The following is a 27,904-nucleotide window of genomic DNA, read 5'->3' on the forward strand; positions in this document are numbered from 1 at the left end:
TTTTTTTTTTTTTTGTGAAAATACGAGAGCAAATATCATTAATGAATCAATAACTCAGCGATACAATCAGGAGGGATAGAAATCCACGAACCAAGGCCAGATAAAGAATCAGTTGCCCGTGCAAGCACATGAGCCACATGATTCACTAACCTCTTGACATGGCGAACAGAAACGTTCCCAATGTCCATAGCCAAAGAACGGCATTGCTTAACAATAAAACCAACATATGAAAAGTCTAAAGTTCGAGAATTAAAAGCAAGGCAAAAATTTAAACAATCAGTTTCAATAATAACATTATCGTAGCCAACATCTTTAATCCAGGACAGAGCTTCCTTAACTGCTAGCGCTTCAGCCATGAAAGGATCGCGAACAGATGATAAACGACCGGATTTAGCCGCCACAAACCTTCCACAAACGTTCCTTAATTAGGTTATTCATCCTTTGTTGTTTTAACATATATGGTGAAATTATTATTATAAAATAATACTTTTAAAACGTTTTTTTAAATAAATTTTCCCTATAACTAAGCTATGATTGATGCATAATTAGTGCAAGGGCTCCATTGGTAATCTACTCCTAGTCACTTAAATCTTGTGAGCAAAGTTTTTTGCTTTATTCGAAAGGCCTCCGGTCCTAATTGAATTTATCATATAGAAATTAGAAAGCTTGGTAATTATTAAGTCACAAGTTTAATTCCAAGGCTAGGGTTCTTTATTCGCCTATCAACTAAGCTTATATGATAGTAATGGCTTTCGTATACTTGTTTACCTCATCAGGATAAATTTACCCTATAATAGTACACCCTGTTAGGTAGTGAAAGTTAATAATTTTAGATAAGTGTAACATGTATCATGTATGATTCAATTCATACTAAAGTGATTATCAATATTAAATTTAACGTACCGAATCACGAGAGATAAAAGTAGTATGTAAAAGTAGGAATATTATTGAATGAATTTACAGATATGGGTAAGTTGATCAAACTTAAGCCATAATGTGGGGCAAAAGTAGGAGGAGGGTAGGTTAGTCACCCAAACGAAACGACACTCTTCAATAACCTTATTGCACAAATCACGCCAAGAATGACGACCCCCAAAACTTACTCCGACCTGCCCTCATGATTCATTCCCCGTGCATTAACTTCGATCCACCATCAACTAAGTCAAGCACCCCCCCAACTTATTTCTTTATGGTATTATTTCACTTTCAACCCACCCCCATAATTACTTTTGACCCTATTCCTAGGCTTTCTATATGTTTGGTTACAAACTTAATTAAGTGTCATGCATTGCTCTGCTCTAAAGACGGGTGAAATAGGTAAATTGCGGAATGCGCCAATCAATTTTACCCTAAGCATTCTATAGGTGTATGGATATAGGAACGATTACGGTTTAATTTGAACTGATTAATTCAAATCGAACTAGGTATTGTGAAAATCAGAATTGACGTTTTCAATTCTAATTCAATGAAAACAGACTTGTAGATACTATATACTAGATAGAAAGTGTGAACTGCTATGATCCACCCAAAAAATTGGAATTAGGACCTTCGTCTCCGGCCATAAGACAAAGGGACTGGGCCAGAGACTCCAGCAAGTGTTTTTTTTTTTTTTTTTAAAATTGATAATTACCACGCCAACATATGTTTAGGTAAACACGTTATTTTGGATTGAATTGCATGAGTTTGTGTTGTTCAGTGACCCAATTACATTTTTGTTTTAGTTCAATGACCTAATTGCATGCAGTTTGGTGTGCAGTTATTAGATTATTTGACCTAAATTCCTAAAATATATGATCCATATTATACACAAGGATTTGTCTCCACGTCGTATAGTATGGTCGAATAAGGATACCATTATCCTTATTCCCTAAGGTGAGAAATGTTAACAACGTCGTTTTGTCTTGGCCGCTAGCTACCTAGTACAAATCCAAATTTCAAAGATTATTAACTAAAGCTAAGAATAAAGTATAAGATGGTCAAGGAGCTAGGGTCAAAAGCTACTTGAGTTCTTTGCTTGTCATTTGGTCTCTTAGTGAATAATTACATGCTATGTACATATATTATTGCAAAATAAAACTACCATATTTATTGTCCATAGCCCATAGGACATGTATAAAGTTTTTTATTTCCTTGAAATGTTAGGTATATATACAATATAGTATATTATATCACCGAATATCGAATAGTCAATTTTCGAACTCATGCATGACCAACAATTATAACATCAATATTCTTGACTTCTTAACATATCATTAATTGAAAATGGGAAGTTCTATGTTTTTATTGACTAGGATACCCAATTTAATCATACTTGTTTTTATTGACTACCCAATTTAATCATATAATTAATTAAAGAATAATTATACTTTTCATCCCTAAATTATAAGATAATTATAGTAATGCTGAAAATCTTCAATTTTCTGACCACCAAAAAATGGTCGGAAACCTAAAAAGAAAGAAATATTTCTGACTACCTTTACTTGGTGGTCGTAGAAAAGATAAGAAACAACCCTGATCTCTACTTGACTAACTTATTATGATTGACAAGTTTCAATTTCTTATTCTAGGGTAAGGATTGTAATTAAAAATGGGATGTATGTAAACTATGGGGAAATTAAGAAGGATAGCAAAGCAGACATAGTTGGCGTACGGAGGGCGGAAAGGATTTCTATGTCTAGGGACTATCATCGTGGCAAGAAAGGCATGCCTAATCAGAATTATTAAGGTAAAATCGATTTCATATTTTTGTTTTTATTCCAAAACTCACAAAATGAAATTAATGCAGCCAACACTTCAACTTCAACTTCAACACAAAATAATGAGACTCTTATTTACGAAAACATTTAACTATAAACTCTTTAACATGACGCATCATTTATAAGAATCAAACTTCTGACTTTACTGTTGTATTAGTCGTAGTCCGCTCATGAACTACCCTAAATTGCTAGGTTAATGGGTCGAAAATTTTAATTAACAAATGCATGACACGTGTGCTTTTATTCCACGTCTTAGTCATATAATATATATTGATTAATTGTTCATTTATTTATAAACGTGGTGAGATGAGATGAAGTACCACTAGATTGGGACATTTATTAATTTGCATTCATGCATTCAAAAAAAGTATAGCAATTGTCAAAATTTATATGTATGTACAGTTATATATATAAAGTTTGGGTCTTATAGTATTTTGCAAGTTGACGCAAACTGGTTGTGATTGGCAAAGACTCACATGCAGTAAAACTTTAATTTACAACATTCATGAACTTTATATTCACTTGTGCACTTTAGTTTCCATTTTATCTTTGTGGGTCTAATTTTGATGTAAAGATTTAACCTTTCCACCAAACTCACGTACTATATATAATTAGTGAGATTTAATAGCAAATAATTAAAAAATAATTTCGTCTATTATTAAACATACAAATTCAACATAATACCCACTAACCAAATTCTCCGTTTTTTTTTTTGGTTTTTGGGTGCCTTTATCTCTAATTATGATGAAAAGAGAAAGAAAAGTTGGGCAGAGTATGGTAGATGATGATTTTACAGAAACAAGTATAAGAAATAGGATGTCACGGATATGGTTGCACGAGGACAACCTTATCTTAATTGCACTATTTTGACGGACAACCTTTATCAATTTGCCAAGCGTTCACGTGAATTCATGTTATATGTTCTTTCAGAAAATACCACTTTTATTCTTCACTTATGAGTATATTCTAAATTTAACATTTTAGTTATTTGCAATTTGTAATATACATATAAACTATCAGTTATTATTAAATTTTGTGAATTGAATTTTTGAACCAAACAGGGATGGACTAGATTCTCATTTTTGATAACAATGAATATATCTAGGGATTAATTTTCAGCAATGCATATATAAACACCAAACAAACCAAATAAGGGAACACACATTCAAGCCCAAGCCCAATATAAATATAGAATGTACTATTACAAATTTAGAATAGCTAATTTAGCAATGATAGTTATACCATGGACTCCGGTCCACCGTGTAAGTGGATCCATGTCCATTTACATACTAAATGCTCACAATTTAAATTGTGAACGTTTTGTATGTAAATTGTGTACATTCAGTATGTAAATTGTGTATTTTAGACCTAAATTCACATAATAATTTGCTATTGTGTTATATCATGGAACAAGTCCATCTTGAATTATAAACCTTAATTCAAAAAGAGCAATTCCAGATGTACTCTCAGTTTCTACTCTCTATGATGTGATATGCTTTGATTGATTATTAATAATAAGGGGTCATAAATTTTATCCATTCCTTTTTTCTTCAATAAAATTTGAATTCAAATGGGAGTAAGTTTATGGAATCCAAGTAGTATCTTTCAATAAAACAAATTATATACATACATTTAATATATTATGTACTTGCAATTAACAATTTATGTGTCTGTAAATAAATTGAACGTCAATTAACATATTACGTGTGTAGTTACCATGTTATGTGTTAGAGACACATAAATTATTAATTGTAAACAGAGAAAATATCATTTTCAGTCCCTCAACTATAATACATGTATCAATTTTGGTTATTGACTATTAAAATTTTCAAATTAGGTCCATGACTATTCAATTTGTATCACTTTTGGTCCTTGACTATTAACATTTTCAAATTAGGTGCATGACTATTCATTTTGTATCACATTTGGTCCTGTCGTTAAATTTTCCGGCAAAATTTCCGGCGAAGTCATCGGGGGTGGCCGACGTTTTCTATTTTATTATTATTATTATTTTTTTACTTTTAAGTTTTTTTATTTAAAAGTTACAGAGTATTAAAATAATTTTTAAAATAAAAATTAAATAAACTAGTCGGTCACCGGTGACTTCGCCGGAAATTTGGCCGGAAAATTTAACGGCAGAACCAAATGTGATACAAAATGAATAGTCATGAACCTAATTTGAAAATGTTAATAGTCAATGACCAAATGTGATACAAATTGAATAGTCATGCACCTAATTTGAAATTTTTAATAGTTAAGGACCAAAATTGATACATATATTATAGTTGAAGGACTAAAAATGATATATTCTCTTGTAAATACAACTAATACATAATTTTTATATCATTAGTCCACAAACAAGGTAAACCTTAGTGGATGATATAATTTACCCGATGCATTTCCAAGCAACCCAAGCCCATTAAAGTTCGACCCACATCGGTAAAAAAAAAAAAAAAGTTGAGAGTATTTCATTTTTTTTTTGGAAACGAAAATATTTCATTTGAAAACCTAGACGGTGAGTTGTCGAAGATTTCACGGCTGAAGCCGCCCCACCCCGCCGCCTCGACGCCGCTTACTTCTCACTTTCTCAGCTTCAGCCGAGTGCTGTCGCGTAGCCGCCTTTTTGGAACTGAACAGCAGGAATCCTGAAACCTAGGTGAGTAATGAGTTCTTACGGTGGAAATGAAGCTTTTCATGGAGTCATGGTTATTGCTTTCTGAATGTTATCGAGTTTTGAAACCGGAAATGCACTTTTTTTGCCGATTTTCTGCATTGGAAATTTGGAATGTAGTTATAGGTTCGAACTTTCGGTCGGAATTTAAGTGATATTTATGTTTAATACAAATGGTATTAACGTATGGGATGTAGGGATTAGCATTTCTGTCATATAGGCATTCAGCTCTCAGTTTGTATGGAATATTTGCGTGTTAAAATTTAAGGTCATCAAGTTGGAAAAATGTTAAATTGGATTTAGAGTTTGGTTATCGATCAAGCTAAACAATCAGTTATTTTGGCCCTTAAGTACAATGTGTAATATAAATTTCAATTTTTTGATCAAATTGTTGAAGTTCTTATTTTTATTCACACCTTATATGCATTTTGTATATTGTTAATTTCAATAAACTAAATGCTTGGTATGAGTCAAATGATACAAATATTGCTTTATTTTTTAAACTGTACTCTTGCAAGTGCTGTTCTAACTCTAAAGTTCACTTATTAGGGTTTATCAAGCAAATTCTCTGATCATCTCCAATAATGGCTGCTATTTCCTCGCAGTTCGCCTTAGTTGGATCATTCGACTCAGCCTCACGCTCCTCAGCTTCATCTTTTACTCACTCCAATGGACTTTCATTACGGTCCTCGGGCATCTCTATTCCATCCAGGACCACATTTCCAGCCATCCGTCGGCGCATCTCATGCCAAACTGCCTCTCCAGCAACATCGTTATCCTCAGTCAGTGGGAAAGGTTTAAAATTTATTATTTCATTTTGAATTTAATTGAATATTTTAATGATGGTTTGGCAATAAAAGTGTGCTTTCAAGGAGAATATTCACTTCATGCTTGACATCGGGTATGTCTGCTGTGATAATATTTTTGAAACATTGTAGTTAATTGGGTTGTTGAAGTATACACGTATTGGAACGACATTTCTAATTTCTCATAATCCGGAGGAAAGTTGATACTTTAAAGAATTTGTTTATTAGATTCTAAAGTTTTGGATATGTAAAATTCCATTGAGTAGCTTATGCTAATCAAGCTCATTTTGGTCCTTCATTATGGTCCTTCTATAGGGATTTTAATTGTACCCTCAATTCTTGTTTGACCCTCCCAATACATTCATATGGTTTTTTTTTTTTTTTAAAGATCTGTCATCATTAATATTTTTCTGTGCATTTGTGCACTTGGAATTGCAGAATCTACGACTCAGAAGGACTTTCTTCACATAAGTGATTTTGACAAGGAGACTATTTTAAAAATCTTGGATAGAGCTAGAGAGGTGAAGGCACTCATAAAATCTGGTGACAGAACATATCAACCATTTAAGGGTAAAACAATGGCAATGATTTTTGCCAAGCCATCCATGAGGACTCGGGTTTCATTTGAAACTGGGTTTTTCTTGCTTGGTGGCCATGCCATATATTTGGGACCAAATGATATCCAGATGGGGAAGCGAGAAGAAACCCGTGATGTTGCTCGTGTTCTTTCTCGCTATAATGATATCATCATGGCACGTGTTTTCGCTCATCAGGTATGCTGGGGAGCGTTAAGTATGTTTAACAGTTTTGCTTGTAGCATAATATGCTATTGCTTTTGCAAAAAGCTTGGAACGTATGCCTTTTTGTTGAGTTACTTGAGTTTGACCAACCAAGCCAAAAAAAACTCTTGTAATTAAGTGAACCAAATCTACTAATGGCCAGTTTTTTTTTTTTATTATTATTTTTATTATTATTTTTTTAATTCTCCTTTTTTGTTGTCTTTATGACACATTTAAATGCATTATAAAGGCAGGTAATGGACCAATCATTTAACCTTATGGTCTCTATACAAGTATGCATGTTATGCTGTTGGACATATCATGCGTTATGCCCTTGCCTATCTGAATATGATTTTAGTGGTATTTGGGGTTTTCATTTTATTTGACAATGAGTTAGCTCTCTCTATATATTTTTTTATTTCTATTTTAGGACATTTTGGATCTAGCCAAATATTCAAGTGTACCTGTGATCAATGGCCTGACAGACTATAACCATCCTTGTCAAATAATGGCCGATGCCCTCACAATAATTGAACATGTTGGCCATCTGGAAGGGACAAAGGTAAGCTCTTTTGCTGTGTCAGCCTTTGGTATAATTTGACGTTCCTTCTGGTATTATTAATCTAATTTACAATGTGACTGCAAATATCAGGTTGTCTATGTTGGGGATGGAAACAACATCGTGCACTCCTGGCTTTTATTGGCTGCTGTAATTCCTTTCCACTTTGTTTGTGCTTGCCCAAAAGGGTTTGAGCCTGATGAGAAGACAGTTGATATAGCACGACAGGCCGGAGTTAGCAAAATTGAAATAACTAATGACCCTAAGGAGGCTGTCAAAGGAGCTGATGTTGTGTATTCAGATGTTTGGGCTAGCATGGGCCAAAAGGAAGAAGCAGCACATCGCCGCCAAGTCTTTCAAGGATTCCAGGTATGACTTATGAATGAAAAATTGACTTATTTTAGCCGTTGTTACATCTAAAATTCTTTTTGTGGGGTCCTAAGTAGAATATAATGCCTGAATTTTCCATATACTTTCAACATGAGTGTTTAAATGGATTCTAGTGAGAAATTCCACATTGAACCTAAGTGCAGATTTATTCATATTGCATAGAATTTTCGTCTGAATAGAGACTCCCTAGAAACTATTCCTTGTCAACATCTACTACCCTGAAACTTAGACATGATGCCCGAATCATTTGCCAATACTTGTCACGATCTGCAGGTGGATGAAAATCTCATGAAATTAGCTGGTCCAAAAGCCTATTTCATGCATTGTTTACCAGCAGAAAGAGGCGTGGAGGTCACTGATGGTGTAATTGAAGCGCCAAACTCAATAGTTTTCCCCCAAGCTGAAAACCGCATGCATGCCCAGAATGCGATAATGCTTCATGTGATGGGGCTGTAACTGGAATTCCTTGTACTGAAGTCTTGAGAACCTAGCAGTCCTGTGTTTTCCCAGTTTTTTTCTTTGAATCTTTGCTTTCTTAGATTCATCAAACTTGCTGTACTAGTGTTTCCTATGGTCTGTGATTTCATCCTTGTTGGATTGCCCCGGAGCTAAGTTTAATCTTGGTATATATTATATGCTTAATACAAATTGATGACTTTTTTTTGGTGGGTGTTTCCATACACATATTCGGGTTTCCTCTGTGTGTTTGGTTCAACAGATATTTTGAGATAATGTAATATTTCTGAAAATCTTACATAATCTAAGAATGTGTAATGTAATATTTCTGAAAATCTTACATAATCTAAGAATGTGAATTTTATGAAAGCTGCGTTCTTTACATTAATCTCATTCTCTTAAAATATGAAAGCTGCGTTCTTTACATTAATCTCATTCTCTTAAAATAAACAATCATGTGTGTTTGATGCAAGGGATATTTTGAAGTCATATACTCTGTAACAACTAATGTAATATTTCTGAAAATCTTACATAATCTAAGAATGTGAATTTTATGAAAGCTGCGTTCTTTACATTAATCTCATTCTCTTAAAATAAACAATCATGTGTGTTTGATGCAAGGGATATTTTGAAGTCATATACTCTGTAACAACTAATGTAATATTTCTGAAAATCTTACATAATCTAAGAATGTGAATTTTATGAAAGCTGCGTTCTTTACATTAATCTCATTCTCTTAAAATAAACAATCATGTGTGTTTGATGCAAGGGATATTTTGAAGTCATATACTCTGTAACATTTTTGTAGACATTCTCCTAAACTAAATAATCATGGGTGTTCGATTCTAGAGATATTTTGAAGACATATGACATTTTAAAAAACTTACATAACTTAAGAATGTGAGAGAGATGTGATTTTCATAAAAGCAACCCAAAAAAAAAAAAATTAAAAATAAAGTTTGAGAATTTCATATTCCTTGCATGATATTATCATATCGGTGGACTATCTCTCTTTCTCTGACAAATACAGTCACGAGTTGATATTTGTCCAATGCACACCCTCGAGTAGTAATGGGAGGTTTCTCTTTTCACTCAAAAAGAGGGAAAAAAAGGAGAAGGAAAATGCAAGAAGGGTATGTTAAAATTAAGACAGTTTAACATAAATTGATAGATTTGAATATTTTATATGTGAAATCTTGCATAGAGGTTCAACATTAGGGGGTTATGCATATAAATCAGAAAAAAAAATACTTTTGCTTTGTGGGATGGGGATTTGGGGGTTGATGGAAAAGAAAATGGGAAGGTAAACAACAATCATGAACCACAACTGCAAGAGTATCATCATCATCACAAATCCCCAGTTTCATCAGAGCATTTGATGATAGGGTCAGGGATGTTGAGCCCTTTGGTCTGCATTTGTTTGTACATCCATTGCCAGTTCTCAGGTGTTACCTCTCCTCCAAGAGCTCTGATCACCGATCCCCCGCTGCACGAACCCACCTGACAGCACGCTTCCAGCGGGAGCCCCTTTATCAGTCCATACAGAAAGCCGCTCGCAAACAGGTCTCCTGCCCCGGTGGCATCAATCGCCTTCGACTCCCCAATCGCTGGAACGCGGACAACCTATAAAAAAAAACACCGATGTATGTTCACTACTCACACAAAGAGAAACACGAAGTGAAGAATGGTGTCTATAAGTAGCGCTTATGATCAGGTTGTTGCCCTTGGGGCACAGCTCAACTGGTTCACCGATTCAAAGAAGAGTTAATAGCTCTGTTTCGCTGGTAGCAAGGCTCGATTCCTAACGGGGATTGGGAATAATCAAGACAACTACCTCTTTTCCGTGTTTAGCAATGCACCCCTTTTGCCCTAGAGTTACAACGGCCCACTTGCAGTATTTGGCCATGAATTCAAGTGCCGCCTCAGGATCTGTATCTCCTTCCCCGCTGCAAGACACAAAGAAATCGAACACTACTTCCGGAAGCTAATTTAACATAAAAATCAGAAAATAAACCGTGTTTAGTGCAGGGATGTAAGAAATCACCTTAGCAACTCCTTCGCTTCATCCTCGTTCGCAAAACAAAGGTCTATTTTCCCCGACTCTAATAACTGAACAAGCGGTTGCCTAAACTTCCTCACCATCTGGTCAAATAAAAGGGTAATCAGAACGAGACACCAGCTATGAAACTGCTTAGAACAATTTCTATAAACACTTCAAATTCAACCTCGAAGCTAGCTAGATCTAGCGAGACATTGAGGCCTTCTTGCTTGGCGATCCGGATGGCAGCATCGATTACATCTAAGTTTAGTATTGCGTATCTCATTACTAACCACTGTTACAAAATTAAAGTAATTAGTGACGAAACTGTAAACAAAATTGATCCAAAAGACACGGTCCAGCAAGTAACAAACAGAATAAACGTGCAGTTAAACGATAGCGTATCAATGTTTAAAAAACGAATGAATTCCCCTCGGGATGACTGGAAGCCTTACCTTTGATCCTTTGAAGTCCTCTCTATTCAACTCGTCTGCCTGATAAAGGATGGCATAATAAGATTCACGCAACACAATATCTAATAGCAGTACGAATATCTTTGAGAATCATGAACCGCTTGTTTGACGAGATAAAAGTGGCATGCACCTGAACTTTCACCGCACTTGAAAGACAGGGACGCATTGTTCGATTCCCGAATTCATCAACGAGACAAACACACTGTGGACCAAAGTTAGTACACGGGTTTCAGCACTCGATACCAACTGTTTAGAAATCAAGAAGTATCATGTATGCTCACCTGAGCCGTGGATCCATTCTTCAACCGCAACCTTGAGACATCCACATTGTAAAAGCTCATGTTGTTTATGAACAATTTGCCTTGGTCGTCATTCCCGTACGCGCCAATTATTCCACAATGGATTCCAAAGCCAGCAGCCAAGCCTCTAATAGTATTCGCAACACTTCCTCCCGCTATGGTCTTCAAGGGGGAAGGATTTTCAGGGGACGCAAGAATATGGGCACTAATCTCATCCAGAATATGCTTCAGCTCTTTAGCCGAAACCTGAAGTTGAAACAAGTAGTACAAACGATAACAATAAGATTACGAGAAGCTCAATCAAACTTTCGATTATGTTGAATCTTTACTCTTCTAGTCAAACAGAAATATGTTAGCAGTTCCAATTTCAAAGGACAATATCAATCCCTTGCACTTTAGCAGATAAAACACACATTTTTAAAAGTAATTTGTAATTAAGAAAGCTAAAATTTTCTTTCCTCCAATAGACTCTAATTTGTAATCAAGAAACAATGAATCAATGGTCCACGATATTAAATTCTACAGTACTATATAAACAGATGGAAAGTGTTGGTCCTGAACATTATAAATATGGTCCAAGACATGTCTTCTTCTAGACTATCCTTTTTTAGGGGATCAATCCCTTTTAGGATTCTCACCCGGGATTCAAGATCAATCCAAACTATTTCCTTTCTAGAGATTGTTTTGCCCTTCCTCTATGATTCTATCCCATCCTGATTCTTCAACATTAAAGTATATGCAGTCACATTGTTTCTTGGATTCCACAAGATCCCGATTCCGCTCTGGTCACAAAACATAGATATCTCAGCACCAGCACTTTTGCAACCTAATTTGAGTGACAAGGAAACCCGTAGCCACTACCAGAGGTGTGCACTAGGTAAACCCTGCCATGTGACCCTAGCAAGTAAAGGACCATAAACCAGCATGGGTTTCCCATAGCTTACTGTTCAAACCAAGAAAGCTAATAGGCCGCTCCCACCAGGAACTGAACTTGGAACTTTTTTGCACCCTAATTTATAAGGCAGGCCAATTACAAGCAGAATTCAACATAATTCAGCTAGAAATAACCCAACAATTGCAAACAACAGCTGCATATTGTACTAAGAAACCAACCAATTTAACCAAATTCATTAAACAGTAATCAGCTCCACCTCAGAGCTGCATAAACTCACAACACACAAAGGAAAAACCACGCCCACACATTCAAAGATCCAACCTTTAATTGCCCACATAATCTCTAATTACAAGTATCATTGTAACTCGGGCAAAACAGAAATCAAACACAAAATCATGTAATAACAATACACAAATAGAAACAGAAAAGCTCAAGAAAGGGAGAAGGGAATACAGGGAAGGAGCCGCCACGCTCGCCGGGGATTTGAGAGAGGAGGGACGAATCCACCCTGGCTACGTGATCCGCCAGAGCCGCCGGCTGCAAACCCAGAACCACCGGAGCAGCGCCGCCACTTTCGCCGGCAATCTGATTGGTATTATTGCATTGCAATTCAACACCCATTTTTCTTCTTATCTTTGTTTTCCCAGTCCACTGGAAGGGTATTGCTTATTGCTAGTGCAATTCTCCTCCACCCCCACCTCACCTCACCTCCCCAGTTGATTTGCGTGTAATTCGTATTTATACTAGGATGTCGGAGACTGTGCTGACTCCCAACTGCCGTGAGTGCTGTGCAGTAACTGTAGCATTATCTACCACTTGTTTAATTAATCCTTAATTCTATATTTTTTATTCTCTTTTTATATACCAATATAATATAATATTATTTTGTTTGAATCAGATGGTATTTACAGGGTAAATCTAACCTTGTAGTCCTAGTCAGCAAATGATTATAAAGAAGTAAACAACTTAGGTTGTCTGCTGGAAGTCGAACTTGTAATTTTGTGATTATAAGTTAATAACTTAAGCATGCTGGTTGTAATTTCATTAAAAAAATAAAATTAATGCATATGGATTTATGTATAACAATTGAAAGTATTATATTTTTGTTAAAGAAAATATTACACGTTTTACATGAAATAATCTCATACAGGATAAACGGATTTTCATGCAATATACACAATATAATATAATTATTATAATACTATTAACTGTTGTTTTAGTATGATACATGTACTCTTTTTTTTTTTTTTTTTTTTTTTTTTTTTTTGAGTGAAATGTGTGAATTAATTAAACATGAAACAAATGTTGAACACAAGAAGAAATAGTAAACATATGAAAAATAAGAGAGTGACTCACCACCCACCCACAACTGATGAATGAAATCCCAACACAAAAGCTTTTGATGGTATTCTTGACTTTTCCAATCCCACAAATATACAATCTACAATATTTGGATAGTTTTGTTATTTACATGCTTCTTATGGCAATTCAACGTTGTCTTTCTCCTTGCATTCCTAACCTATCATCGTACTTACCCTAGGTTTGGTCGGATTATAATCTAATTCACTTCATTAACTTGCTTAAAGTTAATAAGGATGTAAATCGAGAGACTCAATATCAAATTAATTACACGTTCATGGTCATAATCGAAAATAAATTTTAAATAAGACTTTTCATCTATTGAACCAATGCTGTAGAAACTATAGAATTCTTGATTTGACAATTATTATAGACACGATATACCATTATACAAGATTTGTGTAGTCTCAACTCTAAAATATTTTTAAGTATTTTCTTTGGCAAAGCAGAACATTTCTTCAACTAGTACTCCAACTTTTGGCATGATAAATATGCTTTTCCAAAAAGGGCAAACCAGAATGCATATCAACTATAATTTTTTCTAAATTTATTCATTGCTAGTGGGTTCGAACCTGTGGCAAAAGCGGTGAAACATCAAGTTTAAAGTTCAAACCAACTAAGCTACTCAAGTCCACCCTAAGTTTAGTGGTGTCTTTGTCTATTCTTTTATTATCAAGTTTAAAGTTCAAATCAACTAAGCTACTCAAGTCCACCCTAAGTTTAGTGGTGTCTTTGTCTATTCTTTTATTTTGCTTTTATCAATTACAAAAGCTTGTGGAGGGGTATCATGGCCGAATCTAATTTTAGTACAACAAAGATCTTGTCTAACCAGTCTCACATTTCTGTAGAAAGTTCACTGAGGCTCGAACCCACCACCTCCCGTATAAAGGGAAGGGTTTAATGCCACTGGACCACAAGGTCCTTGGCTGGGAAGTTGATATATTTTTCAATCTCGTTGTACCTAACATGATAAAATAATAATAATATAATAATAATGTAGAATGAATGTTGTGTTATTTTCTTGGACATTTAATGCATGAAAACAAAAGAAATCAGTCTCTCTTGTCTAGCAAATAGGATTGGAGATATTTTCGTCGGTTATTGAAAATTGTCAATATCTTGTTGATTTTTCATCATCTAAAAATAGACTTTTTCTATAAACTATTTAATAACTAGATAGAGTTGACAAAAAGGTAAAAATTATATACAGTAATTAGTTTAGGCCCTCTTTCATATGAACACCGACATTTAACTTTTGATAATGAAATACTATGAGATTAGTACGTGTTGAGAAAGCCCTCAATTAGATCTCAATTTTAAAGAAAAAACAATTAAATAAGAAATTAATTAAATTATTATCAAATTCTAAAAACTCTTCGAATTTCAATTACTTCATTTATCTAACTCAAATCTAAATTTTTATTAACAAAATAGAAAAAAAAATTAAAACTCGAGTTTCTCCTATTTAGACCATATATTTTGTGTACTATATGTTGAAAGAGTTATTCCAAATGAACTTGACAAAAACTCATTTGAATTAATCTTAGAGTTAATACATAATTTAGTCTTCGACTATAGTGATTTTCCTCAATTTAATTATAAACAACTTTTTTTGTTTAATTAGGTCATCGACTTTGATGGTTTTACTCAATTGAGTCTTTTGTTAAGATAGCTTGGTATTTCACCTCTATTAATAGTTTAATACCTAGCTTAGTCATCGACTATAGTAGTTTTACCCAAATTAATCTTCAAATATAGTGATTTTACCCAATTTAATCATTGACTATAGTATTTTTCTCGATTTAGTCCTTGATTATAACAACCGATAAAACCATCAAAGTCGATGATCTAATTAATTACAAAAAATTATTTAGAAAAAAAACGAGAAAACCACCAAAATCAAAAACTAAATTGGATATTAACTCATTAATCTTATATAGCAAAATATGAATGCATTAATAATACAAGGCAACAATCATAGATCCGGTCCATATGATTCAACTAACCAAAAGATTCTATTCAAATTCAGTTGACCACATTAAATTAATCATTATAAAAATATAAATAATAAATAAATCGAGTAAATTATTGATATTTTTTTGCTCAAGTTATTCTAATAACGTGAACACTATTTTTTTTTTAAATTACGATACATTATTGTATAGTGTTATACTTTTATTAAAAGCCTATGAATTAATAATACACACAGTATTAAAAAAAAAAAAGAAAAAAAAAAAGAGAGAGGTAGAAGGACTAAGGAGGTTCAAGTACAAGGAAATGGTAAAAAATTATAATATGAAAATTTGAACGCATATATACGTAGCAATGTCTTTGAAAGAATTGTTTTGATATGGAGTTTGATTTGAGATTTAATTGGAGTTCGTCTCATTTAACGGAATGTAAAATATCAGTATAACATATAAAAAATTATAATCTTCAATTGTGAAAAAAGTTAATCATCGAAAATTAGAACATCTTATTGATGATAAAAAAGTAAATTTTTGTCAAGTTTTGCATATGCAAAGGGGAAAGGAGACAGAGAGCAAGTCATGCGTGGGCGTGACTTGCACGCCCAACAACTGCGTCAAAAAAAATGACAACTTCCTTTTCTTTTTAATTAAAAAAAAAAAAAAAAAACAAACAAACAAACAAACACTCCCCATCTACCCTTGTTGGCTTGATAAAAACTCAAAATTGACAATTCAAGATTTACCTCATTTATTAATAAGATAAGTTTACGAGGTTCAAGATATAATATGACCAAATCCAAAATGGAGGGAAAAAAACCCCAAAATGAGATTTTACCGTGACTATTGCTCGGGTTAATAAACCAAAAGAAGAGATTCCTTGAATTGGCAGTATATAAAAATGGGAATGATTGAAGAAGTGGGCGAATCATTTTGTGATTTTTGTGTGCAGAAAGGCGAAAGCACAAAAAAAGGAAGCTGAATTCACGGGGATGACTCATCCTTGCCTCTTCATCATCCAATTGGCCATTCTTCTTCACCTTTTCAAAGATTCCCTGCAAATAAGAGGCCTGCACTAGGCCACTACCCTCACCTTTTCTTTTCATTTTTAAGAAAATTATAATATTAATTCAAGTCAAAAGAAAATATTACAAATGATAGGGGAGGGTTGGAAAACCATTTTGAACAATCAGACTTAGAAACAGACTGTCGAGTTAATGTATGGGCTGTCCAATTCGTTGACCGTTTTAGGTTATGGTTCCCACTAGGTTGTAGGTTTAGAGATCTAGGAACGGTTATGGTTCCCACTAGGTTGTAGGTTTAGAGATCTAGGAACCAGGTTCTAGGTTTAGAGATCGATCTGTTCGATTCCTGACTGTTTTAGGTTATGGTTCCCACTAGGTTTAGAGGTCTATAAGAAAATTTCATGCATTGTGAAACACCTTGAAACTTTGGTTAGAGATTCAAGCCTCGACGAGAAGGTATTGGAACTGAAATGTATATTTTTATCATCAGAAAAATTTCTGTGCTAACTGAATGACAACATATGTGGATGATAGAAAGTTTGGATTATAAGTCTTTGATTCCTTGTTAGATGGGGTGTAAAGTTGTAACCTGTCTAACACTCTAGCATTGGATAGTATTGAAGCGGCATAGCCACGTTTTGTTTAGCTTAACTTTATTCTTCCCTTGTATTGGGAAAAATGTATATCCTCATCGTTTCGAGCCAAAGAAAAGACGAAATATGAGGGAAATTGGAACAATTATCAAACAAATCTTCCAAGCATGCCATAGTTATATGGTATACAACTCATCTAGTTCATCTGAGGTGCAAGAAAAGAATACAGCTCTATAGCCATTCAATTGGTTGTCCCTTGAAAAAAACCAGGGAAGAGAAAGATTGAATCTTGAAACGGAAGCACAAACATTATTCTGGGTAGGAAGACAAGATCCCGATGATGCTCAAGAACGCAATGGAAGAGATCAAGAAAGCTACCTAGTTAGCGTGTCCGCTGTATATCTCAGTTGGCACTCTTCGCTTTATCTGGCAGAATGCTGTCGGGAAGAACGAGTTCAGAGGGAGTTTCGCGGACGACACCAATCATCGAGTCATAGTCCTCATCACGACGAGCATACTTCTTCCTCAACATCTTCTCGAATTCAATTTCATCGAAAGATTTCGAATTTTCAGCAGCATGGACGCGTGCCAGGTTGGAGTAATTGGTGGCCGATTGAGTAATAAAGGCTATTTCTTCAGCAGTAAGCTTCCTCAGAAACTTAGCGGGATTTCCCGCCCATACCTGTGATGTAACATAAATTAATAATCTCAACAAGGGAAAACTAACTTTGGTTTTTGATTCATGAAATAGCGTACAAGATGCAACTGACAGATAATTTGCAGTTAAACTTTAAACGCAAAATTTAGTATAAAAGCCAAAATAAGTTTCGTGTGCTGTAAAGTTCATTAACTAAAATCTGGGACTTATAAGGTATGGATTAGCTTGTTGGAGTATAAGGCGATTGAATTCCATCGAGCACGTGTTACAAAATAAGGTTTCATGCACTTGACTAATGGAGGAATAAAGAGGGCATACCTCTCCCGATGGAACTTTAGTGCCCTGTTTCACAAGGGCACCCGCAGCAACCATGGCATGTTTCTCCACATGTACATCATCAAGCAAAATGGCTCCCATGCCAACGAAGGCCTCATCATCAACGGTGCAGGCATGTATAACAGCGCTGTGGCCTGTGGTTTTTTAAGTCATCATCGATAAATTTGGGAAGATGCTGGCAATAAGATTGGTCTGGAATGCTTACCGATTGTGACATTGTCCCCAATAATTGTTGGTAGCCCCTTTCCACACAATTCTGATTCTTCCACGAGAACGAGGGAGTTATCCTGTATATTGGTTCCAGATCCCACGTGTATGCTGTTTACATCACCTGTANATTAATTACAAAAAATTATTTAGAAAAAAAACGAGAAAACCACCAAAATCAAAAACTAAATTGGATATTAACTCATTAATCTTATATAGCAAAATATGAATGCATTAATAATACAAGGCAACAATCATAGATCCGGTCCATATGATTCAACTAACCAAAAGATTCTATTCAAATTCAGTTGACCACATTAAATTAATCATTATAAAAATATAAATAATAAATAAATCGAGTAAATTATTGATATTTTTTTGCTCAAGTTATTCTAATAACGTGAACACTATTTTTTTTTTAAATTACGATACATTATTGTATAGTGTTATACTTTTATTAAAAGCCTATGAATTAATAATACACACAGTATTAAAAAAAAAAAAGAAAAAAAAAAAGAGAGAGGTAGAAGGACTAAGGAGGTTCAAGTACAAGGAAATGGTAAAAAATTATAATATGAAAATTTGAACGCATATATACGTAGCAATGTCTTTGAAAGAATTGTTTTGATATGGAGTTTGATTTGAGATTTAATTGGAGTTCGTCTCATTTAACGGAATGTAAAATATCAGTATAACATATAAAAAATTATAATCTTCAATTGTGAAAAAAGTTAATCATCGAAAATTAGAACATCTTATTGATGATAAAAAAGTAAATTTTTGTCAAGTTTTGCATATGCAAAGGGGAAAGGAGACAGAGAGCAAGTCATGCGTGGGCGTGACTTGCACGCCCAACAACTGCGTCAAAAAAAATGACAACTTCCTTTTCTTTTTAATTAAAAAAAAAAAAAAAAAACAAACAAACAAACAAACACTCCCCATCTACCCTTGTTGGCTTGATAAAAACTCAAAATTGACAATTCAAGATTTACCTCATTTATTAATAAGATAAGTTTACGAGGTTCAAGATATAATATGACCAAATCCAAAATGGAGGGAAAAAAACCCCAAAATGAGATTTTACCGTGACTATTGCTCGGGTTAATAAACCAAAAGAAGAGATTCCTTGAATTGGCAGTATATAAAAATGGGAATGATTGAAGAAGTGGGCGAATCATTTTGTGATTTTTGTGTGCAGAAAGGCGAAAGCACAAAAAAAGGAAGCTGAATTCACGGGGATGACTCATCCTTGCCTCTTCATCATCCAATTGGCCATTCTTCTTCACCTTTTCAAAGATTCCCTGCAAATAAGAGGCCTGCACTAGGCCACTACCCTCACCTTTTCTTTTCATTTTTAAGAAAATTATAATATTAATTCAAGTCAAAAGAAAATATTACAAATGATAGGGGAGGGTTGGAAAACCATTTTGAACAATCAGACTTAGAAACAGACTGTCGAGTTAATGTATGGGCTGTCCAATTCGTTGACCGTTTTAGGTTATGGTTCCCACTAGGTTGTAGGTTTAGAGATCTAGGAACGGTTATGGTTCCCACTAGGTTGTAGGTTTAGAGATCTAGGAACCAGGTTCTAGGTTTAGAGATCGATCTGTTCGATTCCTGACTGTTTTAGGTTATGGTTCCCACTAGGTTTAGAGGTCTATAAGAAAATTTCATGCATTGTGAAACACCTTGAAACTTTGGTTAGAGATTCAAGCCTCGACGAGAAGGTATTGGAACTGAAATGTATATTTTTATCATCAGAAAAATTTCTGTGCTAACTGAATGACAACATATGTGGATGATAGAAAGTTTGGATTATAAGTCTTTGATTCCTTGTTAGATGGGGTGTAAAGTTGTAACCTGTCTAACACTCTAGCATTGGATAGTATTGAAGCGGCATAGCCACGTTTTGTTTAGCTTAACTTTATTCTTCCCTTGTATTGGGAAAAATGTATATCCTCATCGTTTCGAGCCAAAGAAAAGACGAAATATGAGGGAAATTGGAACAATTATCAAACAAATCTTCCAAGCATGCCATAGTTATATGGTATACAACTCATCTAGTTCATCTGAGGTGCAAGAAAAGAATACAGCTCTATAGCCATTCAATTGGTTGTCCCTTGAAAAAAACCAGGGAAGAGAAAGATTGAATCTTGAAACGGAAGCACAAACATTATTCTGGGTAGGAAGACAAGATCCCGATGATGCTCAAGAACGCAATGGAAGAGATCAAGAAAGCTACCTAGTTAGCGTGTCCGCTGTATATCTCAGTTGGCACTCTTCGCTTTATCTGGCAGAATGCTGTCGGGAAGAACGAGTTCAGAGGGAGTTTCGCGGACGACACCAATCATCGAGTCATAGTCCTCATCACGACGAGCATACTTCTTCCTCAACATCTTCTCGAATTCAATTTCATCGAAAGATTTCGAATTTTCAGCAGCATGGACGCGTGCCAGGTTGGAGTAATTGGTGGCCGATTGAGTAATAAAGGCTATTTCTTCAGCAGTAAGCTTCCTCAGAAACTTAGCGGGATTTCCCGCCCATACCTGTGATGTAACATAAATTAATAATCTCAACAAGGGAAAACTAACTTTGGTTTTTGATTCATGAAATAGCGTACAAGATGCAACTGACAGATAATTTGCAGTTAAACTTTAAACGCAAAATTTAGTATAAAAGCCAAAATAAGTTTCGTGTGCTGTAAAGTTCATTAACTAAAATCTGGGACTTATAAGGTATGGATTAGCTTGTTGGAGTATAAGGCGATTGAATTCCATCGAGCACGTGTTACAAAATAAGGTTTCATGCACTTGACTAATGGAGGAATAAAGAGGGCATACCTCTCCCGATGGAACTTTAGTGCCCTGTTTCACAAGGGCACCCGCAGCAACCATGGCATGTTTCTCCACATGTACATCATCAAGCAAAATGGCTCCCATGCCAACGAAGGCCTCATCATCAACGGTGCAGGCATGTATAACAGCGCTGTGGCCTGTGGTTTTTTAAGTCATCATCGATAAATTTGGGAAGATGCTGGCAATAAGATTGGTCTGGAATGCTTACCGATTGTGACATTGTCCCCAATAATTGTTGGTAGCCCCTTTCCACACAATTCTGATTCTTCCACGAGAACGAGGGAGTTATCCTGTATATTGGTTCCAGATCCCACGTGTATGCTGTTTACATCACCTGTATCAGCAAGTAAGCGTTGATTTATTATTATTTAAAAAAAAAAAAAAAAAAAAACCTCTATCGTCTCCGAAAAAAGATGTAATAGTTTCAAAGGGTAGTCACATTAAATGTTGTACAAGATAATTCCCGTTTATGTGAATTGAAATGGCGTAGAGATGTTAGACAGTGTTGATAATCACGTACCTCTCAGAACACATCCATACCAAATAGAAGAATTTTTACCCACCAGAACATTGCCAATTATTGAGGCACCCGGTGCTACAAATGCATCTTTATCAACAATCGGGGATTTATCAAATATGTCCATCAGTGTTCGGTGCCTAGACACTAAAAAATAAAGAATGTCAATAATTAAATATTACTTGGAACAAAACAAGCTAAGTAACAAATCTAAATTATAGACATCAGGCCCAAAAAATCATAGACAACAATATGGAATGGAAGAACAACCAAAATGAAAATTTCTCTCTAAACAAAATTTATTTTCCATACGGACAATTTAAAGCATGTGAGAGTGGAAAATAGTTTATGACAATTTTCAGCATGTGAGAGCCCATAAAACTAACTTTCAAAAGGAGGAGGAGGGGAGATGGGAAATGATGAATAAACTGCTAAATAAATTAAGATTTCAGATGCGATATTTATTGCCACCAGCAGAGACTTCACAAAAGCCATAAACTCACTCAACGGAACTGATAAAAATGCAAATTCAGTGGCTTAAACTGGGGTTAGCTGTGCACTGCAGTTTTTACCTTACACACTTTCAAACAAGTGTAGCATCCTCTGGAAAGGTTACTCCACAATATCAGAGGCTCTAATCTATTTGTTCTTTTCAAATTTTTTTTCGATGATGAGGGAAACCCACAACCACTTCCCGATGGTGTGCACTGGGTAAACCCCACCTTGTGATCCTAGCCAATAAAAGACCACAATGAAGTAAACCAGACTAGGTAACCCATAGCTGATCGGCTCAAACCAAGAAGACTAATAGGCCGCTCTCACTAGAAGTCGCACTTTGAAACTTATGGTTACCAAGCTAACAGTCTGACCAGCTTGATTGGGGTTGCCCTTGCAATTAGGATTGCGGCGACACCTAATACATGGAAAGTAAATAGAGAACTAATACAGAACCATCCTATCTCCCCACCTCTCTTCCTCTGCAATTTCAAGATCTAACTTTGCTCACAATCTCACATAGCACATAAACAATGTTTTACTGTTCCCACATTCCAAATAAAATCTCCATATCCTCCACAGCTTTTTCTATAATCATGCTGGTCACACATTGTTTTCTAAACCATTAACTGAATTTGAGCATGACATCGCTCAGGATTCTAATATTCGCCATTTCATCCACAAATTGATTTCTCCAAAACACCACTAATGAACTATAGATGTAATCTACCCACTCTCCTCATTACTTTCTAATAAAAATCAAAACTTTACAATTAAAGATTTTCCGGACGTTAATTAACTAACTCCAAAACCAAATTAAAACGTAAAATTCAATCAGAAAATAATGAAATTTCAGGAGAAATTCACCATACACGTTTCCTGTAAGTAGTAGCTGCCTTGCAGGCGGGTGCCGAAGCGATCAAGGGCTTGGCCGGAGCCTCGGATCAACGAGCCCAGTGTGTACACTGCTCTTCCCAAGCTTCCCATTTTGCCCTCCTCCTCTGCTTCCTCTGTTCGACTGTTCCTCCTTGATCTTAAGGTCTGTGGTTGTTGATGATCTCCGGGAAATGCCGCCCTGTCGTACAAAGCCCCGGGGGTCTTGGAAGGGCAAATTTGAGATTCGATTTAATTATAATTGGGCTAACAATTTTTTTAAAAAAATTATAATTGAATTCTTAAACAACGTAAAATATGTAATTGAATCGAAATAACAACTTGTTTACACAATAATTATTGGCGTGCCTGTTACCGAATTAAAAAAAAAAAAATTTGCAAGCAAAAAATTAAATTTTTAAAATTTTATTTTACATATGTAATGGGTGTTATAAACTCAACTGAGTTTACCTGTAGACTGTAGTTAATTTATTAAACACAATATTTTAGAATTGATTTTATACTAATTATTTCGAAATGAATAATTTAAACTGATTTATCAGTAAATTAATGTGTCACACACTCTATGCTTATGTCGATTGGTTTGCGAAGAATTGAAGAATGGAACGCGGTTTAGTGTTATTGTCGTCTTGCCCTCATACAAAACTGGATTTGCTTATCCATAAGGATGTTGTAGGGGTACTTGTGCCTGTGAGGACTTTTGTTAGTTGTTTGCTTCCCGGGACCTCACCCTTCCTTTTGTAGTAAAAAATAAAATAAAATAAAATAAAGAAAAAAGAAGAAGAAGAAAATAAAACATTACAGAAAGTTCTTCTCCCGTACTCCGTCGCAATCTAAAGAGTGACAACGTGAAGAAATCTCTCAGAAAGCGGAAAGTGAAAAAACAAAACAAAAAGAAGTGTTTTCGCCCCAAATTTCTGAATCGGATCACCAAAATTTTGGGCGTCATAGCAAAGGTATGTTTTTTTCTACTATCTATGCTTAATTGGTGTGGGGTATGCTTCATTGTTTCTATAGATTCATAGCTTTTCCATCAAACTAATCTCACTCATAGAAAGCTATTTTCTTGCTGGTAAATGCTTGTTGGGTGTGATTTTTCTTTCCATTTGTCGTCGATAATTTGATAGTCATGTAAACTTAATTGCTGTCGAATTTAGGGTTCTGAATGCAAAATTAGTTTTTTATTTAATAAATTCCCCAGTTTGCTTCTGAGATTTCAACAAAACCCTAAATGTTTGTGTAAAAGGACTTGTTTTGGATAGTTTGGTGTATGTATGTATTGAATATTTGGAGCTTGATATTCATTCATATGGTGTATTACAGAAAGTTGTTAGCTTGAAAGTATGGAAGGAGTTAGTGTAGATGATCCTGGGCCACTGGCACCTCTAGTGAAGTGGAGAAGTGAGTTCTCTAAGATGTTTAGGTACTACCTGGATAGGTCTGCTCCTTATGTGGTTGAGAGGTGGATAGGAACACTAGCAGCTGCATCGATATATGTATTGCGAGTTTATTATGTTCGTGGGTTTCATATTATATCTTACGGCGTTGGAACCTATCTCTTGAATCTGCTGATTGGATTTCTGTCGCCAAAGTTTGATCCTGAGCTGGAAGCGCTTGATGGGCCTTCCTTGCACACTAGAGATAGTGATGAGTATAGACCATTTGTTCGACGTCTCCCTGAGTTTTTGTTGTGGTAAGTTAATTACTGCTTACATTGTACTAACACTACGTGAAAGCTTTAAAATTCTTGTATAATTTCAAACCATTGTTTTGTTGACTTGCTTGTGTTAAGCCCACAGTCATTTATCTCAAGGGAAATATATGTGTTATCTTAAAAATGAATGAGGTAATACATACAATAAGAGAATGAAAACACGAGATTACATAACAATGTAGTGGCTATTTGTCTATCGAAATCATATATTTTCTGCATCTGAACAATTGATCTTGTGTCGTCGTGTGCATATAGGAACTATGATCGTTAGTTTTCAAATTGTACGCTTCTGCAGATAATTTTTAATCTTCTATTGTTCTCAAGCATCATTTATTTGTGCCATGCTGAATGCTTGATGGGCCTTTTGATTTTTACTGTTTACGAGCTATGACATATGGCGGTATGGGTACGGTTCACAGAGTAGTGTGATGGACAGAGATGTTTAAACTAGACTACCTGCTTGTTTTACCTAATTGTTAACCCATACCTGAAAGGTTAATTGATTTTTCCCTTTTTGTCATTTGATTTCAGGTACGCGACCACAAAAGCTTTCATCGTAGCTTTTTTTATGACCTTCTGTTCTGTATTTGACGTCCCAGTTTTCTGGCCAATCCTACTTTGTTATTGGATTGTCCTTTTCATTCTCACCATGAAGCGTCAGATAACACACATGATTAAGTACAAGTATGTGCCTTTCAACTACGGGAAAATGGTAAGATCTCCCTTGCCATTAATGGTTTGCAGTGTTTATAATCATATGAATCTTATCGTTCCCTATGTTCAAATCTTTGATCGTTTATTCTGCTTCCTCAAACTGAATGCTTAACAAAACATTCTCGAATTCTGACAGAGATACGATCAGAAGAAATCTGCTGCAAGTAGCAGTGGCTCACCGAGGGATTGAAGTTGCAGAAGTTTAGATAGTTTGCTGTGGCTTTAGGTTTTTGTTCTTGTTTTGAGAACCATGTGTGTATATACTTTAGTTTCTGAAGTACAACTGTCTATCTGTCTGTAAACAATGTGTATATTTTTTTTTGAAAGAAATTAAGGCAGATGTAGAGACTCTGGCACAGATTATAATATTATGGAGCTCAGTGTTCTTCATGAAATTAAGCTTTTGATGGTTAATTGAGCCAAGTCTGAGTACTCGAGTTTGAACACAACTCAACTTCAAGTTATTTGAGCTTGATTTTTTTTTTTTTCTTTTTTTTTTTAGTACTACTGACTCTGTTACAATGTAGTATCTGTTATATAACTTTCACAGTGTAGCTGACAAATCTTGCAACTGTTATGTCTCAATCTTGTTACGGTTGATAAGTCGCGATCCCGTGTTACGGTTGATAAGTCGCGATCCCGTGTCAATCAACGAGGTCAAATACTCAAATAGCCTGATGAATGTATTGAAAGCTTATATGTGTATTCAATTGATTCACGTACGTACATATGAAAGACTTACACAGCAGCTAAATAATACAGAATAAGACTCCTAGTGTAATTACAATTAAATAGAGTCCTAAAGCTAATGCTACACTAATACTCCCCCTCAAGCAGACGGTGGGCAAGGAACAACGCCTAGCTTGATACGTAACTCCGCAAAGCGAGAACCAGCCAATGGCTTAGTGAAGATATCAGCCACTTGATCCTTTGTAGAAAGAAAATTTACCTTGAGATCACCAGAAGCCACACGTTCACGCACAAAATGATAATCGATCTCCACGTGCTTAGTCCGAGCATGAAAGACGGGATTTGCACATAGATAAGTAGCACCCAAATTATCACACCAAAGAACAGGAGTAGAAGTAAGAGATAAGCCAAGCTCACGAAGCAAAGACTGAACCCAGACAACCTCCGCAGCAACATCAGCCAGAGCCTTGTATTCAGCTTCGGTAGAGGAACGAGCAATGGTGCGCTGTTTCCTAGACACCCAAGAAACGAGACTAGACCCCAGAAAGATAGCAAACCCAGCCGTAGACCGCCTGTCTATCTGACAACCAGCCCAGTCAGAGTCCGAAAAGGCATGAACAACAGGAGTGAGCGAGGCGGACAACCTCAACCCAAGATCAAGAGAGCCCTTAACATAGCGAAGAACCCGCTTCAAGGCACACAAATGCTGCTCAGTAGGGCTATGCATAAATTGACACAGACGATTAACAGCAAAAGAAAGATCGGGACGTGTAACAAGCATATACATCAGAGAACCAACTAACCGCCTGTAAGATGTAGGATCATCAAGCAAAGAATCATCACCAGAAACCACAGTAGAGGATATAGGCGTAGCCAACGGCTTGCAGGACTCCATGCCTGCCTTTTTCAAGACCTCAAGCATATACTGCCGCTGAGAGAGAATAATATCCGAACCAGTGTAAACAACTTCAACACCGAGAAAAAAACGCGGAGTACCAAGATCCCGGATCTTAAACTCAGAAGACAATTTACGCATTAGCGCATCAATTAATTTAGAACAACTACCCAGCAGCAAAATGTCATCAACATAAACAAGCACATAGGCACGCAGTTCACCAGAAATATAGATAAAAAGAGAAACATCTGTCTGCGAAGGACGAAAGCCGACTGTAAGCAAATAAGCATGAAGCCGCACGAACCACGCCCTAGGTGCTTGCTTAAGACCATACAAGGATTTCTCTAGTTTACAAACATGACTAGAGAGAGTAGGATGCACATACCCTGGTGGCTGTTTCATGTAGATATCCTCCGAGACTTGGCCATTGAGAAAGGCATTGTGCACATCCAGCTGCCGCATAGACCAACCCCGAGAGACAGCAAAGGCTAGCAGCAAACGAACAGTGGTAGGCTTGACCACAGGACTGAATGTCTCGGAATAGTCTTCCCCGGCAACCTGGTTAAATCCTTTAGCGACGAGGCGCGCCTTGTACCGTTCAACAGTACCATCAGACTTACGCTTTACGCGGAACACCCATTTGCACCCGATGACATTCATACTAGCATCAAAGGGAACCAGCCGCCAAGTCCGATTCAACAAAAGAGCATTGAACTCAGCGTCCATCGCAGTTCTCCAGGCAGAGGACTTAACCGCTTGCGAATAGCAAGTAGGGACCTCGTCATCAACAGAGGCAACAAGAGCAGCAGGAGAGGAGCGTTGAGCAGAAGTCGTTGAGCGCATCACCATCCGATGAGAACGCG

At 35.8% G+C, this 27,904-nt stretch overlaps 5 protein-coding genes across 7 annotated transcripts; 2 read left to right on the forward strand and 3 right to left on the reverse strand.

Moving 5' to 3' along the window:
* Positions 1 to 5,241: 5,241 nt before the first annotated feature.
* LOC116021556 (ornithine carbamoyltransferase, chloroplastic) lies at positions 5,242 to 8,710 on the forward strand. The gene is made up of 6 exons (XM_031261986.1): positions 5,242 to 5,412; positions 5,977 to 6,222; positions 6,672 to 7,006; positions 7,443 to 7,574; positions 7,665 to 7,940; positions 8,235 to 8,710. Exons 2-6 carry the CDS (start codon positions 6,012 to 6,014, stop codon positions 8,415 to 8,417), a joined length of 1,137 nt encoding a protein of 378 aa, XP_031117846.1. The 5' UTR covers positions 5,242 to 5,412; positions 5,977 to 6,011; the 3' UTR covers positions 8,418 to 8,710.
* An 843-nt stretch (positions 8,711 to 9,553) lies between these two features.
* On the reverse strand, positions 9,554 to 12,843 carry LOC116021724 (uncharacterized sugar kinase slr0537). The gene is made up of 8 exons (XM_031262189.1): positions 12,576 to 12,843; positions 11,210 to 11,473; positions 11,059 to 11,130; positions 10,911 to 10,949; positions 10,643 to 10,750; positions 10,462 to 10,559; positions 10,252 to 10,363; positions 9,554 to 10,040 (listed from the first exon to the last, which is right to left on the reverse strand). Exons 1-8 carry the CDS (start codon positions 12,741 to 12,743, stop codon positions 9,765 to 9,767), a joined length of 1,137 nt encoding a protein of 378 aa, XP_031118049.1. The 5' UTR covers positions 12,744 to 12,843; the 3' UTR covers positions 9,554 to 9,764.
* A 4,348-nt stretch (positions 12,844 to 17,191) lies between these two features.
* On the reverse strand, positions 17,192 to 21,498 carry LOC116021873 (gamma carbonic anhydrase 2, mitochondrial-like). 2 transcript variants are annotated; one of them, XM_031262382.1, is made up of 4 exons: positions 21,457 to 21,498; positions 18,266 to 18,391; positions 18,043 to 18,187; positions 17,192 to 17,748 (listed from the first exon to the last, which is right to left on the reverse strand). In XM_031262382.1, exons 3-4 carry the CDS (start codon positions 18,139 to 18,141, stop codon positions 17,470 to 17,472), a joined length of 378 nt encoding a protein of 125 aa, XP_031118242.1. In that variant the 5' UTR covers positions 18,142 to 18,187; positions 18,266 to 18,391; positions 21,457 to 21,498; the 3' UTR covers positions 17,192 to 17,469. The 2 variants fall into 2 exon arrangements, with proteins under 2 accessions (XP_031118242.1, XP_031118241.1); XM_031262381.1 differs by having other exon boundaries at positions 18,043 to 18,194; positions 21,457 to 21,493.
* LOC116021872 (gamma carbonic anhydrase 2, mitochondrial-like) lies at positions 20,257 to 23,213 on the reverse strand. 2 transcript variants are annotated; one of them, XM_031262379.1, is made up of 5 exons: positions 23,007 to 23,213; positions 21,643 to 21,786; positions 21,331 to 21,456; positions 21,108 to 21,259; positions 20,257 to 20,813 (listed from the first exon to the last, which is right to left on the reverse strand). In XM_031262379.1, exons 1-5 carry the CDS (start codon positions 23,119 to 23,121, stop codon positions 20,535 to 20,537), a joined length of 816 nt encoding a protein of 271 aa, XP_031118239.1. In that variant the 5' UTR covers positions 23,122 to 23,213; the 3' UTR covers positions 20,257 to 20,534. The 2 variants fall into 2 exon arrangements, with proteins under 2 accessions (XP_031118239.1, XP_031118240.1); XM_031262380.1 differs by having other exon boundaries at positions 23,002 to 23,112.
* A 556-nt stretch (positions 23,214 to 23,769) lies between these two features.
* Positions 23,770 to 25,879, forward strand: LOC116022059 (protein RER1B-like). Its single transcript, XM_031262612.1, has 4 exons — positions 23,770 to 23,984; positions 24,352 to 24,721; positions 25,274 to 25,454; positions 25,593 to 25,879. The coding sequence occupies exons 2-4, from the start codon at positions 24,372 to 24,374 to the stop codon at positions 25,644 to 25,646; spliced, it is 585 nt and encodes a 194-aa protein (XP_031118472.1). The 5' UTR covers positions 23,770 to 23,984; positions 24,352 to 24,371; the 3' UTR covers positions 25,647 to 25,879.
* Positions 25,880 to 27,904: the final 2,025 nt, after the last annotated feature.

The sequence above is a fragment of the Ipomoea triloba genome, chromosome 6 (genome assembly GCF_003576645.1).
Source record: "Ipomoea triloba cultivar NCNSP0323 chromosome 6, ASM357664v1".
Taxonomy (NCBI): domain Eukaryota; kingdom Viridiplantae; phylum Streptophyta; class Magnoliopsida; order Solanales; family Convolvulaceae; genus Ipomoea; species Ipomoea triloba.

Coding starts and splice junctions, on each gene's coding strand:
- LOC116021724 (XM_031262189.1), bottom strand. CDS start 12,743: ATGGGTGTTGAATTGCAATGCAATAATACCAATCAGATTGCCGGCGAA. Junction 10,950..11,058: donor CAAGTGCGGTGAAAGTTCAG/GTGCATGCCACT, acceptor ATCCTTTATCAG/GCAGACGAGTTGAATAGAGA. Junction 10,751..10,910: donor AGGACTTCAAAGGATCAAAG/GTAAGGCTTCCA, acceptor ATTTTGTAACAG/TGGTTAGTAATGAGATACGC.
- LOC116021556 (XM_031261986.1), top strand. CDS start 6,012: ATGGCTGCTATTTCCTCGCAGTTCGCCTTAGTTGGATCATTCGACTCA. Junction 6,223..6,671: donor ATCCTCAGTCAGTGGGAAAG/GTTTAAAATTTA, acceptor TTGGAATTGCAG/AATCTACGACTCAGAAGGAC. Junction 7,007..7,442: donor CACGTGTTTTCGCTCATCAG/GTATGCTGGGGA, acceptor TTTCTATTTTAG/GACATTTTGGATCTAGCCAA.
- LOC116021872 (XM_031262379.1), bottom strand. CDS start 23,121: ATGGGAAGCTTGGGAAGAGCAGTGTACACACTGGGCTCGTTGATCCGA. Junction 21,457..21,642: donor GTATGGATGTGTTCTGAGAG/GTACGTGATTAT, acceptor TTGCTGATACAG/GTGATGTAAACAGCATACAC. Junction 21,260..21,330: donor TGGGGACAATGTCACAATCG/GTAAGCATTCCA, acceptor AAAAAACCACAG/GCCACAGCGCTGTTATACAT.
- LOC116022059 (XM_031262612.1), top strand. CDS start 24,372: ATGGAAGGAGTTAGTGTAGATGATCCTGGGCCACTGGCACCTCTAGTG. Junction 24,722..25,273: donor CTCCCTGAGTTTTTGTTGTG/GTAAGTTAATTA, acceptor ATTTGATTTCAG/GTACGCGACCACAAAAGCTT. Junction 25,455..25,592: donor CTTTCAACTACGGGAAAATG/GTAAGATCTCCC, acceptor GAATTCTGACAG/AGATACGATCAGAAGAAATC.
- LOC116021873 (XM_031262382.1), bottom strand. CDS start 18,141: ATGGGAGCCATTTTGCTTGATGATGTACATGTGGAGAAACATGCCATG. Junction 17,749..18,042: donor CTAAAGTTCCATCGGGAGAG/GTATGCCCTCTT, acceptor GTTACATCACAG/GTATGGGCGGGAAATCCCGC.